The sequence below is a fragment of the Pan troglodytes genome, chromosome 12, assembly GCF_028858775.2.
Source record: "Pan troglodytes isolate AG18354 chromosome 12, NHGRI_mPanTro3-v2.0_pri, whole genome shotgun sequence".
Lineage (NCBI taxonomy): Eukaryota > Metazoa > Chordata > Mammalia > Primates > Hominidae > Pan > Pan troglodytes.
Genome location: NC_072410.2, coordinates 89,290,650 through 89,310,756, shown reverse-complemented (window position 1 = coordinate 89,310,756; position 20,107 = coordinate 89,290,650). Strand labels below are relative to the sequence as shown.

The 20,107-nt window shown below is 41.2% G+C and overlaps 1 protein-coding gene across 11 annotated transcripts in view; it reads left to right on the top strand.

The window, feature by feature from the left end:
• Positions 1-20,107, top strand: part of RASGRP3 (RAS guanyl releasing protein 3) — a 158,172-nt gene that overhangs the window by 120,698 nt on the left and 17,367 nt on the right. For 7 of the 11 annotated variants that reach the window (XM_063789996.1, XM_009442280.5, XM_009442281.5 and 4 more), the window contains 4 exons: positions 507-782; positions 7,854-7,931; positions 12,641-12,757; positions 17,068-17,183. In XM_063789996.1, coding sequence (XP_063646066.1) covers positions 507-782; positions 7,854-7,931; positions 12,641-12,757; positions 17,068-17,183 — 587 coding nt within the window. The remainder of the gene's footprint in view (positions 1-506; positions 783-7,853; positions 7,932-12,640; positions 12,758-17,067; positions 17,184-20,107) is intronic. The other 4 variants (XM_024354294.3, XM_024354295.3, XM_009442282.5 and 1 more) reach the window with 1 other exon arrangement.

Sequence of the window (20,107 nt, the reverse complement as noted above, 5' to 3'; positions counted from 1 at the left end):
GCCCAAAAAAGTGAAGTGACTTGCTCAAGGTCACCCTTCTAGTTAGGCAGAATATAGAACCACAGCTATCTCACACCGCATTGCAACTTTCTCTACCCCATACTGTCCCAGATTAACCTCGAGTAATATCTGGAATGCAACTTTCTTGGAACAACTAAACAATTTTAATATTCGACATGCTTGAATTTGCGGACAGTAATATTTTCATAAATTTCCAAACACTTAAGTATACATGATGCCATTTAATATCCCAACATCCCTAGTCGGTAGGCAGACGTGTAGGCTATTTCCATTTTATAGCAAAATGGAATAGGCTGCTCAATGCATAGCCAGGCCTAGTACTTTTTCTAACTTTCTTTTTCCTGATTCATATTTCCCTGCAGTAACATTGGTGCAAGTGATACTTTTCTCAGTAGCTGAGGAATTTCCTAGCCACACATTGCAGGGCCCGGGGGTGTGCAGGAGGGAAAGTTGTTTGAAAATTCTACTTTTCCATCTGTTCCCAGAACTGGAATGAAATGACAGAGTTGGTCTCCTCCAACGGCAATTACTGCAATTACCGCAAGGCCTTTGCCGACTGCGATGGCTTCAAAATCCCCATCCTTGGAGTACACTTGAAAGACTTGATAGCAGTCCATGTCATTTTCCCAGACTGGACAGAGGAGAACAAAGTGAACATTGTGAAAATGCACCAGCTCTCCGTTACCCTGAGTGAACTAGTCTCCCTGCAGAATGCCTCTCACCACTTAGAACCCAACATGGATTTGATCAACCTGCTCACGGTGAGTTCCAAGGAGCCAAGTGTGGGCTCAATAACTTCTGCACCTTTCTTTCCAGGAGACACAGGAAGATGTGTGCCAGCAATTCATTCTGGGGGAAAATTGGTTTCAGAGTCAATAGATGAGAGGAAATCTCATAGAACAAGGGAAAAGGAGCCCTGATTAATATTTTCCATAACCAGCAAATCTTGGGGCAAAGAAATCTACCTTTGTTCAGAGGGGCCCAGTCTCTGCCATATGACTCCACTTCTGGAGTTCTTAGGCTCCTCCAGACTGTGCCTCAGCCCTCACTCTCCTTCACCACATTCATCCAACTTATCACATCCTTCTGTATGTCCTCCAGTCATCTGCTCCTCTTTATCCTCACTGCACTGCTTTGGCTGAAGCCTGGAGTAATGCAAGGACCTTATCTGTGATCCCCCTGTTCCCATTATGAACCTCCCAAACCTCCAGGATGTAGTTTACAGTCTGGCATTCGAGGTTCTTGAAGACTCAGTCTCCGACCGTCAGCCCAGTCTTCTTTGCCATCACCCTATCCCACATTTTCCCAGCCTTTGAGAAATATTGAACTTCTTGTACTTTCCACCCCATGAAATGCTGTCTTCTGCTTCCTGGCCTTTGGACTTGCTTGGAGAATCCCATCCCAACCCATCCATGTGGCAAGTTCAATTTCAAAAGCCTGTCTTTCTGGAGCATTCTCTCTCCCCCTCCAAAGCAGTCATGCATCTGACACGTCACCCTGGCTCTCTATATTTTCCTTAACTACAGGAGGTATCACTCTTTATTCGATTTGTTTCTGTTTACCTGCCTTACATATCACATCCCTAGCACCTCTCACAGTTGCTGGCATATTTGGGAACTCAATAAATGAACTGCATGCTGTATTTAGGAATGCTGTGGCTTAGACAAAAGAAGTTCACCTACCACTCATAGTTTTTTGGCATTTGTGGCACACATGTTTAGCTGGTCTCTGCATCCTAGAACTTTTAGACACAACAGGTGTATAGAAGAGAACATTTCCCACTGGCTGCTTCTTTGTGGGAAGAAGAGGCATAACAAAATTCACTCGCCCTTCCTTAAACAAAAGTAGAGGTGCAACTTCCCTGTTTGGGTTTATAACACTGTAGCATCTGAAACTCAGCTGCAATACTGAATTAACTGTTTTCCTTGTATGGCTGTGGAAAATGAAACCAATAACTCCTCTTAATTTCTGAGAGCCTAAATCCCCTAGGTCTGCTGCATTGGAATAGGAGTGTGGTTTCTCGCCCTTCTCACAAACTGTTCCTAGACCATGTAATTGTTTACCAAAGAATAAACCCCTAAATGTAGGCAATAATGCAGCTATACCCTTCAAATAAAGCAGAAGTGGCCAACACACAGAAACACAGATCTCTTAAAGTTGAGTTTTTGTGAAAAATAGTAAATATACAGACTTTCTCTACTGGGGGCAGGGAACAAAACTCACAATAATCCAAGCACCTGCATTTATTAATGATTTGCCATGTAAATCTGTTTCCATGAATAAGTGACCAGAGTTGCAGCCCCAGTCAGACTGCAGACCTACAGCCACAGGTGATGTCTGCAGACCAGTCTCCATGTGGAGCCTAGGCTTCCAGTGTCTGTGTCCAAGCTGTCCACGATGTCAAGCATAACTTCAGAGAGCAGGTGCCTACCCTTGGGCAATTTCTCATAGAGCTAAAAGATAATAATGGGGTAGGGAAATTAATTTGAGTTATAAATGAAACAAGCAATGTTATGACAAAGAGATATTTTGAGAAATATTGAAGGATTTTCAATAAAATTTCAGGAGTACTGGCCGGGCGTGGTGGCTCAGGCCTGTAATTCCAGCACTTTGGGAGGCCGAGGCTGGCAGATCACAAGGTCAGGAGATCGAGACCATCCTGGCTAACACGGTGAAACGCCATCTTTACTAAAAATACAAAAAAATTAGCTTGGCGTGGTGGCGGGTGCCTGTAGTCCCTGCTATTTGGGAGGCTGAGGCAGGAGAATGGCGTGAATCCGGGAGGTGGAGCCTGCAGCAAGCCGAGATGGTGCCACTGCACTGGGCGACAGAGTGAGACTCCATCTCAAAAATAAAATAAAATAAAATAAATTTCAGGAGTACAAATGAAAAAAATCTGAACTCTAGAAATAAAGGCTAAGAAAAAAATTCCTTTTTGCTGGGGAGGAATCTTTCTCTCTCTCTCTTATATTGAAGGAAAACTTAGAAGCCATCAAGCACCGTATTTAGTAACTGCAGTGTTGGGTAGCATAGTGTAGTGGCAAAATCCTAGATGTGAGACCTTGCTTTCAGCCTTCCCTCAGCAGTTGCTTGGTTTTGTCTCCTTGCTAACAGCCTTGACTTTGGCTTTTTTTAAATAAGGGTTTTATGCTCATTTGTGAGGTCTTTTCCAGCTCTAAACTTCTAGGATTCTAGATGTAAGAACCAGTGGAGCCTTAAGAATAAGGAACCAAGAGTCAACTTGATTCTGTAGTACCAGCCCAATAGCTCATCACGATAGCACAATCCCGTGTATGAGTCACCAAACTTCCAGTCAAGATCCTTTCTCTGTCCCCACAGCCAAGAAGAAAGTTTAGTGCATAGCAGTATACATTCCTTCTTCCTGACTCCTGAGGATTAATCTCCTCAACATGAGGACTGAGGTGGCTTCCATCTTGTGGTCACTAGAGCCCAGCGGCCATCTTAGGAAGCACACACATATCTGGATTAGACCCATATGGCTGACCACAGCTGCCCCAATGCATGCGAAGGCATCCACATGCCAGCATTGGAAGGGGTGATTCATTTTGCCTCAGGACTCTAAATTTTCTCCTGAAGTGATTGTTTTCATCTAAACATGGCTCCAGCTGAGGTCGCCTGTATATGATGGACAGCCCTGGAGGACAGAAAAAGAGAACCCTTATGTTCATCAACAATTATGAAATGCCTACTCCGTGTGGTAGGCTATAGGGCAGTGCTTTAACTTTCTGTAATAGTTAATTACAGTTTTCACAGCACTTTTCACATACGTTTCCTCAGTAAATTCTCACACATACCCTGCAATGCAGCCTGGGCAGGGCTGTGAGTGTAACATCACCCCTGCCCCTTCCTTTTTTTTTTTTTTTTAACAAAAGAAGAAACTGAGATTTACAAAGGACAGGGAGTAAACTTCTGCATCCCAGCCTGGGCCGGGTTCCCCTCAAATGGACATTTGCTCTCTCATGTGGGCACACTGCTGACATCTCATTTATTTCACATCTGTAAAAGTTAATTAATACTGCTCTCTCCTCCTCTTCATGACGTGCAGTAAAGGAAGTAATTACAGGACAAAATCTGTGAGGGTGGGGGCTATGTTTGTCATTTTTGTCATTGTATCCTTGGCCCCTTGAATACGGCACCAGGCATGTTGAGGGAAGGAGGACCACGCCACCAAACTGTTGGGATTTGTATTGTTCCTCCTTTCAGGGAATATCTGGAGAGGACATCTGCCTTACATCCCAATTCACGTAACCAGGAGTTTTAAAAGCTGATGCTTCTGTTGCGTGGGGTATGATATAGTTTGAATCTTTTCATGGTATTTTTAGCCCTATCAGTTACTTTTACCATTTTGAGTACATGCAAATAACTGGAAAGCCCCTGTATTTTTAATTTTAGTCTCATTTTTAAAAAAGAAGAAGAAGAATAAGAAGAGTTTCAAAAATGGTGAGTAGAGGCAGTCTGATGTCCAGGTGTGTTTTATTTTATGATAAACAGTCAAGCCAATGTAGATCCTAATGAAGACTGAATCTGCAACCAACTTTGCTGAAAGGATAGGTTGGTAAATGTAACAACTTGAAACAGTGGATCAGAACATTTGTCAGAAAAAAACAGCCAGGCTCAAAATATGTTTGACAGGAGCAAATGTTCTTGAAATTCCGTTGACGAGCAGCCCATATTATAAAAAGTTGTGTAGAAAGTAGAACAGATCATCCTTTGGGCAGGTCCTTAAAGCCCAGAGGAGATCTGAGAGAGGAAGTAGAATCATGGCTGGGAAAGAAGAGATGCTAGGAGTAACCCTGAGGGCAGCTTTACATTCACGGATAAGCACAGTGGCATTTGACTCATGCATTGACTGGAAGCCAAACCCTGCATTTGTGACCTTCTAAACAAACCTTAGTCAGACACCTATTAGCTCATTTCATCTTCACCATCGTTCTTGGAGGCAGCTATTATTTATGATTCCCATTTCACAGATCAGGAGACTGAGACTCAGGAAGGTTAACTGCATGCCCAGGCTCACACTACTAATAAGCAGAGAGCGAGTATTTGGAGACTACCAAAACATTTCCATCGCTGAGCCAGTTATCCATTTGACACATGGAAATACCCAAGGGTGTTCTGTTTCTCTTGAGAGAGCATCTCCCCGCCTTACTGTGTGGCTTATTTGGATTCTTGGTTGGCTGTGGTAGTGCTTCTGTCATCTCATCTCCAGCAGATGCTGGTGCCGGTCATCACAGGACTTGGAAGCTGAGTCAGGAGGAAGGGAACATGCTCCTCCAAGTCTGGACTAACTCCTGACAACAGGGAATTCAGAAGGAAGGAGTCACTTGGTTTTCTCTATTTATGTAACCTTCACAGTGCGAGGCTTCAAGCTGGGACTGGGGGTACAGAGGTGCAAAAGACAGATGTGCTGCCCACTTTCATGAGGCTTAGAGCCTGGCGCAGTTGTCTGTTGTGGGAATTACAAAATAGTAGGCAACTGCCCACGGCTGATGTATTTTATTTGGCCCATACGGAATCCTAAACTTTTGTCGTTGTTAGTTCCCAGTGTTTGAAAATTGGGATAGTTTATCTAAAACTCCAGATTTCTGGCTTCTCTTAACAAATCAGAAGACTTGGCAACTCAAGGTCCAACGTTAGGCTGACAGCAATTTGTCATCACTGAGCAGTGATGTTCATCACAAACCACACCTCTCCTGAAAATTGGGATAGTTTATCTAAAACTCCAGATTTCTGGCTTCTCTTAACAAATCAGAAGACTTGGCAACTCAAGGTCCAACGTTAGGCTGACAGCAATTTGTCATCACTGAGCAGTGATGTTCATCACAAACCACACCTCTCCCTGTGACTTCCCTAACAGAGAGTGGTGTCAGGTCCCACTTATCATCACATTTTTTTTTTTTTTATTGTGGCGCTAAGGGGAAAGATCCCTAAATAAATTACATCTGCAAAGACTCTGTTTTCCAAATAAGACGTTTCTATCAAAATGTACCTTTTACGCATCCTACTTGGCTCTTTCATATAATGGTATGGCTCCCAAAGGCATTTGTTTGTGACATGCGGATGTTTCCTTTCCTGTAAAAAGGCAGAGCCTGGGAGGTGGGAGTGATTACTGTTCAGGGGAAGGTGAATACGATGTCTCTTCTTTGTAAGCAGGATTGTCATGATCTTGAAATGATACTGGGGAGATTTTACAGTTAAGTCAGTTTTATTTTGTTTAGAAAAAAAACTTTGTGACAAAGTGCAGGTGAAAGAAACGTGACCTGATTATGAAGTCCTTAATTTAAATGTTATATTCAAGCAGCTGCTAGAACAGTGACTAGGACAGTCCCTGACACATAGTAGATTACTGATAAATATTTGTTGAATGAATGATTTGAAAATGAAATTTTATGACACCAACTTCATTTTTAAAGGAAGTAGAACAGGAAAAGGAATCTTTGAAAACATCTTCGCCTCTGAGTTTTCTCTGGCTTCCTCCTTCTTTCTTTTCCCCCACACTCCACCTCATACACATGTTAGATAAAATATGTTAAAGAAAACTTTTCATTCCTACATGGCCAAAGAAGGGAGCCCGCACTGGTTATGTTCATGGCCAGGGAAGTGATGTGATTCATTGAGTGTCCTAGCTTTAAAGGACTAGGTGAGAATGGTTCAGGCTTATTTTAAGCCTCATGACTTCTGTTTTAGGTGAGTGGAAACATGCATTGTAAGGCTTTACAGAGTTTATCCATGCTCTCCAACCTGGATCTGTGTTGTTGTCCTTGCCTACAATGATCTTCCTCTCTCTTTTGTCCAAATTAAGTCCCGATCCTCCTGGTTAAGTCCCAATTCACAAGGACCTCCATGAATCCATCCTGATCATTTCTGTCTCCGGGGCCCCTATGCATAGTAATAATATAACTAATAACAAATGCGATAATAACAGTAACATTAACACTATAAAATAACACTTCTTGAGATTTTATTGTGTACCAGGTCCTGTGTGAAATACTTTACATGCATTATTTCATTTGGTCCTGACACAAATCCAACTCAGTAGGGACTTTTATGATCATTTCCATTTTCCAGATGCAGAAACTGAGTGTCAGAGAGGAAATTACTTGCTAAAGGTTACAGAGCTAGCCAGTGGCAGGCTGCATGCTTGAACCCAGCCCTGCCTGACCACACAGCCTCTGCCCTCGTGTATTTACTATGCTGCCTCCCTGATTTCTGACCGGTTCCTGGAGCACTTAAAGTGGAGCAACTACTTCACACTCAGCATGTGCTGTTTTATAGCTACGAACACATCTTTTTAGGTTCAGGCCCTGTTTATTCAAATAAATTATCAGGGCCTTGAGGGCAAGAAATGATTTTATATCAGCTTGCCTCACTAGGACTTAGCACAATGCTCTCAAGTAATAGGAGCCTAGTTAACTGCTCCTTTATTTCAACAGTTCTTTAATCAAACTTCAAAGGCAGCATTTATTACATTTACAAGTCTTATTGTTTGCATCTGTCCCTACTTCCAGCCTGGAAACCTCAGATATCCCTCATCCGTGACTCAGCACTGAGCACCTGGGAGCTGCTCAGTAAATATTGCTGAGGAATTGAGTTGATGGTTCTCGTCAATACTGATGATTAACCAGGATTAACGTTTTCTCTTTTAAATTTCATTTTCCATCTCTGCGTGCCATCTTTTTATTGTTCTGCATTTACTCAAATTACTGTATTAGACAGTGAACTTAAAACATTCAACTTGAAAAAAAATTCAGCAACGTAAATAAATAAATAAATGTAATCTGACATTTTTATCCCTTCTAATTTTGTTGTAGCTTTCCCTGGACCTCTATCACACTGAAGATGATATTTACAAACTGTCACTGGTGCTGGAGCCTAGAAATTCTAAATCGGTAGGTATTATTTTCTCTCCAAGGATCAGTACCAATCACTATTTTTTGTCATGTACAGTAATTGGCTATTACAATGCTGCTTTATGTTCTAAAATGGAAGAATTTTAAAAATTGACATTATTCTTTTTTTTTTTTGAGGCGGAGTCTTGCACTGTTGCCCGGGCTGGAGTGCAGTGGTGTGATCTCGGCTCACTGAAACCTCCGCCTCCTGGGTTCATGTGATTCTCCTGCTTCAGCCTCCCAAGTAGCTAGGATTATAGGTGCACACTGCCACATCCAGCAATTTTTTTTTTTTTTTTTTTTTTTTTTGTATTTTTAGTAGAGATGGGGATTTCACTATGTTGGCCCAGGCTGGTCTCGAACTACTGACTTCATGATCCGCTTGCCGTGGCCATTACAGGCTTGGATTACAGGCATGATTACAGGCTAGGATTACAGGTGTGAGTCACCACGCCCAGCCATTATTCCCATTTTATCAATGGGACAGCTTAGCCCTGTCAGTTTGAGAATTACGTCTTCATACCAGAGGCCAATAAAGAGGAAGAACATCATTCTCATTACTCTGTTTTATAATTGATCTTCTATTTGTTGTGTTCCTGCTAAGAACTCATTACATCTAGGACCAAAAAGAAAGGAGTAATAACTCATCTTAATGTTAAAGATCATTTAGACTGTTTCAGGCTTTAAAAAAGCTCCATTCAACATAAAATTAGATTTAAAATTTTAAACATCTCGGTCATAATTTACAAATTTCTCTACTAACGATTGATTCAACTCAGAATTTGGATGTCACATTGGATGGTGTCTCACTTAATAGATGGCAAACGCTTAGTAAATAAACATTATATAATGAGATTGAAGAAATTGCATTATTGAATATACACCACTCATTGGTTTTAGTGGATGGACTATATTTTAGATATGCTTTGCACTAATACAAAATGCCTGGATGAGTTTAAAATTTATAATGAGGTTGAGGCTTGCATGTTGAAGATAAAATGCCTATGCTTGCTTCTTATAATCACATCTTGAGATCAGTTCTCTTATAAAGATCTCATCCTTACCAGCTGAACTCTATAACATATTGGCAGTGACTATGCCCCCTAAGTTTATTAATACCTACTGTGATTCTGAACCCTCAGACCGAAAGAGACAGAATGGCAGTGAGAGCCGTCCTCTGGCCCTGGCAGGGCATGCCTGAGTCAGTTGACCTGGTAGCATCTGTTCTTAAAATAGTGCATATGCTTCCATGAGCATGTTCTCCTTCCTGCCAGTCCCCAGAGGCTCATCTCCTGGAAATACTGCAGAACAGAGCCACATGGGATGATATGGCACATGCAATGGTAGGAGTGAGGACCCAGACTCTTTAAAGCTAGCAAGAGTAAGAAAGCTAGCAAGAAAGCCAAAGCTATTGAAAACCAAAAAGGAATTTGTAAGCCCCTCCCTAATTCTGTAGTTTTGTCATGACGAACGTGGCCATGGTGTGTTAAGCCCTTATTGTATGTGTGCATACAGAATTTCCACCTCTTGACACCAATTAGGCACCAGAATTGCTTCCAGTTGTTGAATGCCTGGCAGAGCATCATACACAGGTTATCTTATTAACTCCGTTAAGAAAACTAGGTCTGGGCCAGGCACAGTGGCTCACACCTGTAATCCCAGCACTTTGGGAGGCCGAGGCAGGCAGATCACTTGAGGTTAGGAGTTTGAGACCAGCTTGGCCAACATGGAGAACCTTGTCTCTACTAAAAATTCAAAAATTAGCCGGGCATGCTAGCATGTGCCTGTAGTTCCAGCTACTTAGGAGGCTGAGGCGGGAGGATCACTCGAATCCAGGAGGCAGAGGTTGCAGTGAGCTGAGATCACGCCGCTGCACTCCAGGCTGGGCAACAGAGCAAGACTCCATCTCAAAAAAAAATTTTTTAAAAGAAAAAAAAAAAAATGACAGAAAGAAAAAAGAAAACTAGGTCTGGTGAGAGTAGGTATCTCACTCGGATTAAACAGCTGCTAAGTTGGAGAGCTGGGATTCAGTGTCAGGCCTGTCTTCCATCCCAGTGATGTTTCTACCATCCCTCATCTCAGGGACAACTTGGGAATAGCCATTTTACCACACTTGCCTGCCTTGTGTGCCTTTAGTTTTACTTTAGTTTATTTTCAGGATCTTTTTTTTTTTTTTTCCAATTTTAGGAGATATTTCCATCAAACATAGAAAAGTCGTTTTATTTGTTGTAAGAGTAGAAGCTTTTGAAAGTCCCTTCTAAGTGCTAAAATCCTACGAATCTAACACAAGACATTTCCCAGTCTCTTTCTGTCTCTTCTCTAAGTGGAGTGTCAGCCTATTTGACATGTCCTGTTGAGATGGGAGAGTTCCCTGGATCCCTTCACTGAGACTTGCGACAGAGGTGTGGCCACATTCAAGCCCTTTGCTGGAGGGGAACATACAGACAAGTGGGTGCCGGCGTGGGGGCCGGGGAGAGTGCTTTTGGGCTCTGGCCCCAAGACAGCATCTAGGGGTGTGTTACAGTTAATGCTCTTTTAGCAGTTGCTGTCCATAGATGGCTAAGTCTTAACCAGCTCAGTGGAGAGTCAGGGTGACAGCCTTTTACACCCTACCTTCTTGGTACCTGAGTCCTTGTCTGGCATCTAAGAAGAATCAGGTCACATGGACTTGAAGGATGGTGAAGGCAGAGGTTTTATTGAATGACAGAGGTGGCTCTTAGCAGGATGGGGAGCTGGAAAGGGGATGGAGTGGGAAGATAATTGTATTAGGGTTCTCTTAGAGGGACAGAACTAATAGGATATATATATATCTCTCTCTCTCTCTCAAAACTCCTGTGCTGATCAGTAGTGAGATGGTGCCTGTGAATAACCACTGCACTCCAGCCTGGGCAACATAGTGAGACCCTGTCTCTAAAATACACACACACACCCCCCCCCACACACACACACAAGTACATATATCTATAAATGTAATTTTTTTTTTTGAAATGGAGTCTTGCTGTGTCTCCCAGGCTGGAGTGCCGTGGCAATCTCAGCTCACTGCAACCTCCACCTCCCTGGCTCGAGCAATTCTCCTGCCTCAGCCTCCCAAGTAGCTTGGACTACAGGCATGTGCCACCACATCCGGCTAATTTTTTTGTATTTTTAGTAGAGAGGGAGTTTCACCATGTTGGCCAGGCTGGTCTCAAACTCCTGGCCTCAGGTGATCCACCTGCCTCAGCCTCCCAAAGTGCTGGGATTACAGGTGTGAGCCACTGTACCCAGCCTCTATAAATATAAATTAAAAAGAAAAGATAGAAAAAAATAGATTTGCATGTGTGCACCAGCAAAAATGTTGACATTTTATGAAGGTTTCAGGGAGAGGATATAAAGTGAACACCAGTCTTGGCTGGTCTCCTGAAAGGATTGTGTTCTGTGCTTGTGTTGTCCAAGCATGTTATGCATTATGCTACCATCTTCCCCACAATTTTATATGCAAATGTCTTGTACGAATGCAGAAAAATCTGTGGAGAAAGAAAGTTCACCAAAGAGGGCCAGAGAGACCTAATGATTGGCAGAACAGTCAGAAGTGCTTAAGCGTATTGAGCAAGGTGCAGACGTAAGGACATAAACTTGGCCACCCACTGGTACCCATTTGCTGCATGCACCATAACTGATCACTAAGTATTAGAGAATTGGATAACTGGTGTTTTTGTATCCTGTATTACACAAAAATCCATGATGGATTGTTATATAAAAGTTTTAGTGATATTTGGAGAACTCGGATAGGATTTTTGGATGGACTGGGAGCGCATTGCTTTTTTCCCATTTAAAATAATAGAATTTAGTCTGGATGTGGTGACTCACACCTGTAATCCCAGCACTTTGGGAGGCCAAGGCAGGTGGATCACCTGAGGTCAGGAGTTTGAGACCAGCCTGGCCAACATGGTGGAAACCCGTCTCTACTAAAATTACAAAAATTAGCTGGGCTTGATGGTGGGTATCTGTAATACCAGCTACTTGGGAGGCTGAGGCACAAGAATCGCTTGAACTTGGGAGGCAGAGGTTTCAGTGAGCCGAGATCATGCCACTGCACTCCAGCCTGGGTGACAGAGAGAGACTCTGTCTCAAAAATAAATAAATAAATAAATAAATAAATAAATAAATAAAAATAAAATAATAGAATTTAAGTTGCTGTTAAACAAAAGGCAGTATCTAAACATGCATTTAGGTACAGATTAGATTCCATTAACATAAGATGCTTGTTTTATAAGCATTTAATAGCTATATAAATGTAAGTTTCTACTGGTATTATGAATATACAAAACTTATTCATTCTTCTCAATGTCCCTGGTCCTAGTTGTTCAAGGCCCCAGTTAATGTTGAAAAATATGGCCAGGCGTGGTAGCTCATGCCTATAATCCCGGCACTTTGAGAGGCTGAGGCTGGAGAATTGCTTGAGCCCAGGAGTTAGAGACCAGCCTGTGCAACATGGTGAAACCCATTTGTACTAAAAATACAAAAATTAGCTGGGCGTGGTGGCACACGCCTGTAGTCCTAGATACTTGGGAGGCTGAGGTGGAAGGATGGCTTGAGCCCAGGAGGCAGAAATTGTAGTGAGCCAAAATTACACCACTGCACTCCAGCCTGGGCGACAGAACCAGACCCTGTCTCAAAATAATAATAATAATAAAGTTGAAAAATATGTGGTTTTTTTTTTTGTTTATCAGCAGCCTACCTCCCCTACGACGCCCAACAAGCCTGTGGTACCCCTGGAGTGGGCATTAGGGGTGATGCCAAAGCCAGACCCCACGGTCATCAACAAGCACATAAGGAAATTAGTGGAGGTAAGTGGTTGAGGGAGAATAAAGAGAGGGCACTAGAAGACCCTTTCTCTTTCCAGAATGTTCTGCGATTGTCCAGGAATCTGATGGAACCCCTGAAAACAACCCTCTGGCAGGTAGGAACAATTTAGCAGGCACTTAGTCCTACCAGGTATTGGGTCCTGGGGAGAGTCGATCAGAAAGGCCCTTTTCCCTTTGTTGTCTCTCTTGCCCAGATACTCTCAGCTACTTCCAGCTCCTCTCTTTCACAGGCATTTGCCACCTCTGTCATTGTCAACAGCTCAAGGGATTGGGGATTAGAATCACTCGTGAAAAACCCACATAGGTCCCACTAAGATGTCCAATAAATTGATTACCCAAGGGCAGGAAAGAAATCCTGTAAGTTGGATAGTTTCTCCTTTTGTATAGTTTTGGAATTTTATGACACAGCAGCCTGATGTTATTGAGATTAGAAAAATCACCTAATGTAGGACAAGTCTCTGTCAGAGTTTTCCGTGTAGAAAAAAGAGTAGGGCCGGGCGCGGTGGCTCACGCCTGTAATCCCAGCACTTTGGGAGGCCGAGGCGGGCAGATCCCGAGGTCAGGAGATCAAGACCACGGTGAAACCCCGTCCCTACTAAAAATACAAAAAAGTAGCCGGGTGCGATGGCGGGCGCCTGCAGTCTCAGCTACTCAGGAGGCTGAGGCAGGAGAATGGAGTGAACCCGGGAAGCAGAGCTTGCAGTGAGGTGAGATCGCGCCACTGCACTCCAGCCTGGGCGACAGAGTGAGACTCCGTCTGAAAAAAAAAGAAAAGAAAAGAAAAGAAAAAAGAGTAGAAGTGCCGATGGGGGAACACGGAAACATCTCAGGTACAGGAAACTGTGATCCTGAATTAAATGTCTACTTTAATGGATTGGTAGGTACATCTGCTGGTGCAACAGAATTGGGTCTTTGGGATAGAATGTGCTTTTTGCTGGGAGAAGATGTTTAAAGAAAAAGAAAGAATGTCTTACATCTTGGATAATTCAGAAAACTAGGAGGTGCTGAAAGAAAAATTTGGCGGAGCGTGTGAGGCAGGCAGGAAAATGGTGGTGCCAAGAGGAATATTAGTGAGGGAAGGGCTGAGAAGGAGATAAGGTCCAGTGGAGCCCGTGGTAGTAACAGACCCAGCTTGGAGCTGGGGAAGGTGAGAAAAGGATCCAGGGGTCCCCAGGGAATGCAAGGACTGAGTTGCAGCTCAGGAATGTCTGAAGCCAGGAAATGGAAGGCAAAGCTGTTACCTCTCCCAGTCTCATTCTACATACTGACTTCCTCAGTCCACATGGGGAATTTCTCTCTCTCTCTCTCTCTCTCTCTCTCTCTCTCTCTCTCTCTCTCTCTCTCTGTGTGTGTGTGTGTGTGTGTGTGTGTGTGTGTCTGGGGAATTTCTCTCTCTCTCTCTCTCTCTCTCTCTGTCTCTCTGTCTCATTCTGTCTTCCTTACCTTCTCTCTCTTCCCTTTTCTCCAAATTCCTTACCATTGGTTCAGTCAAATAAAAGACCAGGATTTTATGATGAATTTTACTCCGCAAAAAATCTTCTACTCGTGGTATAAATATGGATGTTAAACTATAAATAGTAGGCATTCCAAAATAGTTAACATTTAAGCTATTTTTATTATGGCTAAGTAATGATACTGGAATTTAAAAAAAAGGTAATGTTTTCTGATTTTGCACAATTCTGTTACCTACAAAAAAACTTGAGATGGGCTCATTTTAGTCACATGTTTAATTAATTCATTCATTTATACCTTACCTACTTCCCAAAATACTTGCAACACAGGGCAATATCGATAGATAGAATAGACAGAAACTACTGGGAATTAATTAAAACTGGAGATTAATTAAAACTGGAATCAAAATCAAATATAAATTTGTATACATGTGTTTGCAGAAAGAACTTACAAATTTTTTTGAAAACCTAATTTTGCAGAGGGCAATGGGAAACTTTTTTTATTCTTCTCTGATTATAAAGGAAGATAGAATCATCAAAAATATTAAAGCATTACATAAATTATAGAAAATAAAAAGCTTTACTTTCAGATCTTGGTAATTCTGTTCTCCAAGGATAACCACTGATAATTTGTAGATTAATATGACTTTATTCTCTATCTCTACGTATGTATAAACACACATATACTACATACATATATACATGTGTATCTTACGCAACTTTGTTCGATTATTTCTTTAGGACAGATTCCTAGAAGTGGAATTGCTGTGTCAGAGAGTAGGCACTTAAAATTCCTGATTGTCCTCCAGAAATATTGTGGCTATTTACGTCACTAACTTGATACAAGAGTACCTGTTGTCTCATACCCTAGAAGATGATCGATTACAGTATTTTAAGATTTTATTTAATCTGAGAGGTGAAAAAAAGCTTCATTAATGCTTCTGTAATGATTAGCTGAGCTGAATAACTTTCCATGGATGTATTGACCATTTGTATTTTTATTTGGTGATTGCCTGTTTGACTTTTGTGTCTTTGCTCTCATATATGCTGCAAATAACTTGCTCTGTTTGACATTTATCTTAAAATTTGTTAATTGAGCTTTTTGGTTCAATTTTTTTGCATTTTATTAAATAAAATATTTTTCTTTATGGCTTCTGACATTGATGTCATGCCAAGAAAGGCCTTTTTCACACAAAGATTATGAAACATGAAAAATATTTTCATCTATTTATCTTTGGTACTTTTATAGCTTTGGGTTTTTTTGCATTAAACTATATAATACACTAGTGCAGTGGCTCATGCCTATAATCCCAGCACTTTGGGAGGCTGATGCAGGAGGATGGAGTTTGATTCTAGGAGTTTGAGGCTGCAGTGAGCTATGATCATGCCACTGCACTGTAGCCTGGGCAACAGAGTCAGATCCTGTCTCTAAAAAGAAAAATAAATAAATAATATATAATACATCTAGAATTTAGTTTGGAGGTAATTTATTTTGTAAGATTATTAGTCATTTAACTCAACAGCAGTTATTGGATAATCCATAATTTATCTGTGGATTTTAAAAGATACTTTTTGATAAATTCCTATATATACATGGGTTTGTTTCAGGACTCCACTCTCTGTGGTAATTTGTATCATGTTGTTTTGATTAATGTAGCTGTGTAGAATATTTGATTTCTGAAAGGGCATGTTCCCCCTCATTACTCTTCATTTAAAATAATTTTTAGCCTGTTTTCAACATACCCACTTTGATTTGAACTTTATAATCAATTTGTTCATTTAAAATAAATCCCTACTGGGATTTTGATTGGAATTGCATTAAATGTACGCTTTAATTTTTGAGATAACACCTTAAAACTTTATTTTCTATTGTCATGGTATTTGAATTTGTAAATTCACTAAGCCAATTTCTACTCAACCGTGAGGTTTCATTTTAAACCTTGCTTTTCCCAGGAAACCTTTCTTAATCCACCTCCTCCTTCCCCACCCCCACCCCACCAATATCACTCTATTTTATTTATTTATTTATTGAGACAGAGTTTTGCTATTGTTGCCTAGGCTGGAGTGCAATGGCGCCATCTTGGCTCACTGCAACCTCCTCCTCCCAGGTTCAAGCGATTCTCGTGCCTCAGCCCCCTGAGTAGCTGGGATTGCAGGCATATGCCACCATGCCCAGCTAATTTTTTATTTTATTTTATTTTTAGTAGCGATGGGGTTTCATCATGTTGGTCAGGGTGGTCTTGAATTCCTGACCTCAGGTGATCCACCTGCTTCAGCCTCCTAAAGTGCTAGGATTGCAGGCATGAGCCACCGCGCCCAGCCGAAGTTTTATTTTTAATTTTATTTAAAATTTATTTTTTAGAGATGATGCCTTACTCTTTTGCCCAGGCTACAGTGCAGTGGTGTGATCTTGGCTCATTGTAACCTCAAACTCCTGGGCTGAGCAAGTCTCCTGCCTCAGCCTCACAAGTGGCTGGGACTATAGGCATGCACCACCGTGCCCAGCTAATTAAAAAATTTTTTTTGTAGCAATGAGGTCTCTCTATATTGCTCAGGCTGGTCTCAAACTCTTGTGCTCAAGTGATCTTCCCACCTCTGCCTCCAACTCCCAAAGTGCTGGGATTACAGGTGTGAGCCACCACATCCAACCATTACTCTGTTTTTATCCTCATCAAACCACTTGTCTTGTTATATTATAAAGGCTTCTTGACTTAGTTATCTTTCACTAGATTCTAAGCTCCTTGATAGAAAGGATCATATGCTAGTTATCATTGCTTTCGCAATAACAAGTTCAGAGCCTGCCTCATAGTCATTCAATAAATACTTATCTTTCCTTTGCAGTCTGTATTTAGAAACTATGATCACGACCATGATGGGTACATTTCCCAAGAGGACTTTGAAAGTATAGCTGCCAATTTTCCCTTCTTGGATTCCTTCTGTGTTCTGGACAAAGATCAGTAAGTTTTAATTTTGTTTTATTTTAATGCAACTATCCTAAAGCAGAAAATTATTATCAGAGGAGAGAAGGGAAACTTGTAATTTACATCTTGACAGCTTCAACCCTGGTGCTTTGATGAGCCAGGTTTAATTTGTCACTGATTATTTTCTTGGTGTGTATGAACATGACCTGAATGGAATCACAGGGAAGACCATGTTGTCAGTGTTGAACACAAGTGCACATTTGTAAATGATCCAAGCACTCCATTTGCTATATTGCTTCTATTGCTTAGCTCTCAACCTCAAAAAATCTCCACCAAAAAAGAGTAGAGGAGAAATATTGTTAGATCTAACCTGGGAGAGTCCTCAAAATTAGCGGACCTGGAAGCAATCTTAAAATTCATGAAGATTTTAAAAAAATTTTGGCCAGGCATGGTGACTCATGCCTGTAATCCCAGCACTTTGGGAGGCTGAGGCAGGCAGATCACTTGAGGCCAGGAGTTAAAGACCAGCCTGGCCAACATGGCGAAACTCTGTCTCTACTAAAAATACAAAAATTCACTGGGCATGGTGGCACAGGCCTGTAATCCCAGCTACTTGGGTGGCTGAGGCGGGAGAATTGCTTGAGCCTGGGAGGCAGAGGTTGCAGTGAGCTGAGATAGCACCATTGCACCCCAGTCTGGGTGACTGAGTGAGACTCTGTCTCAAAAAAAAATAATAAAACTTACTTATAGTCTTCATTAAAGCAGATGATAGCTGCAGACAGCCAAGAAGCATTCATGCTTTGTTTTCTCTTTGATTGATCAAAGGTTGTCTTGATAAAGAAAAAATATATTGCTTTTTAGCGTCAAATGATTCCTAAAAATTAAATCACTTTAGAGACTAAAACCCAACTCATTAAAAGAAAATAATGATTTGAAAAAAAAACTGCTGAGAAATCCTGGCATTAATAATTTGATTAATTGTTAATAGTACGAGATTAGTTCCTAATTTAAAAATCACCTGTAAGGAAATGCTGGATTTTGTTTTGGTAAAATGGGCAAATTAAATTACATTAAAATTCTCTAATATTTTTGCTGGTATGAGGATTCTTAAAAAACGAAGTCTGGAGCCGGGTGCGATACCTCACACCTGTAATGTCAGCACTGTGGGAGGCTGAGATAGTAGGATTATTCGAAGACAGGAGTTTGAGACCAGCCTGGGCAACATAGTGGGAACCTTGTCTCTAACTATTTTTTTTAATTGAATTTAAAAAATAAAATCTGTAATTCAACACACCAAGAAATGTCTTGACACATTAACATAACTTAAAATCTTAAATTCATCTTCATTATATACCCAGAACAAAGAATACTTTTAAAATAAATTTAATTAGAAACATTAACTTCCTTTACAAAGTAAAATTTAAATTGCCTGCTAACTACCCACTTCTTTGCTTAGTTTCTTACTATTAGTGACATCTAAATAGGACATTGACTTAAAATAACTTCCTAGTCTTCATTTCTTTTATCTGTTGGTTCTAGAGACATAATTGAGATTGTCCTAGCAAATATTTGTGTCTATCTCTATATCATCCTTATCTCTACTTATTGATATCTATAGAATTGTTTTCTATGAATGAAGGTTTGGACTATTCATATCTTGCTTACATGACACTAAAGTTTTGAGTGGTTAATACTGGAAAGTCTCAAAAAGATGTTTTCTCTAAGGTACTGTTTTCCAAACGATGTTCCACAGAAGTAGCTATTAATTAGTACTTTTGAAAAAGGAACTAAGTAGTCACATGTGAGAAACACAGGGTTAAATCTCATTAAATAGGTGTCTTTACTGTGTGACTTCCCAAAGCTTTTAATAGGCTGGTGTATTACACTGTGAGTCCCTAGGAGGGGAGATGAGCTAATGCACTGTTACACAAATTTATGTACCAAATGATGTAATAAATTTGTGGGACAATGCATTCATAAATTCATTTATCATATATATAATAAAGATTGTTTTTGGCCTCTTCATTATGAAATCTGTGCCCATTCCTTTGAGTAGGCAAAGGACACGAATAGACACTTCTGTAAAGAAGACATACATGTGGACAATAAGCATATGAAAAAAAGCTCAATATCACTGATAATTAGAGAAATGCAAATCAAAACTACGATGAGATATCACCTCACACCAGTCAGAATGGCTATTATTATTATTATTACTTTTCTTTGAGACAGAGTCTCGTTCTTTTGCCCAAGCTGGAGTGCAGTGGCACAATCTCGGCTTATTGCAACCTCTGCCTCCTGGGTTCAAGTGATTCTCATGCCTGAGCCTCCTGAGTAGCTGGTTATAGGCATGCACCACCACACCAGGCAATTTTTTTTTCTTTTTTTTCAGTAGAGACGAGGTTTCATCATGTTGGCCAGGCTGTTCTTGAACTCCTGAACTCAGGTGATCCACCTGCCTTGGCCTCCCAAAGTTCTGGGATTCCAGGCGTGAGCCACCGTGCCCAGCCAAGAATGGCTATTACTAGAAAGTCTAAAAGCTGGCTGGGCGCTGTGGCCCACGCCTGTAATCCCAGAACTTTGGGAGGCTGAGGTGGGTGGATCACGACGTCAGGAGATCAAGACCATCCTGGCTAACATGGTGAAACTCTGTCTCTACTAAAAATACAAAAAATTAGCCAGGCGTGGTGGCGGGCCCCTGTAGTCCCAGCTACTCGGGAGGCTGAGGCAGGAGAATGGCGTGAACCCGCGAGGCGGAGCTTGCAGTGAGCCAAGATCGCACCACTGCACTCCAGCCTGGATGACAGAGCAAGACTTCGTCTCAAAAAAAAAAAAAAAAAAAAAAAGAAAGTCAAAAAATAACAGATGCTAGTGAAGTTGCAGAGGAAAGGGAACACTTATACACTGTTGGGAGTATAATTCATTCAACCATTGTGGAAAGCAGTATGGCGATTCCTCAA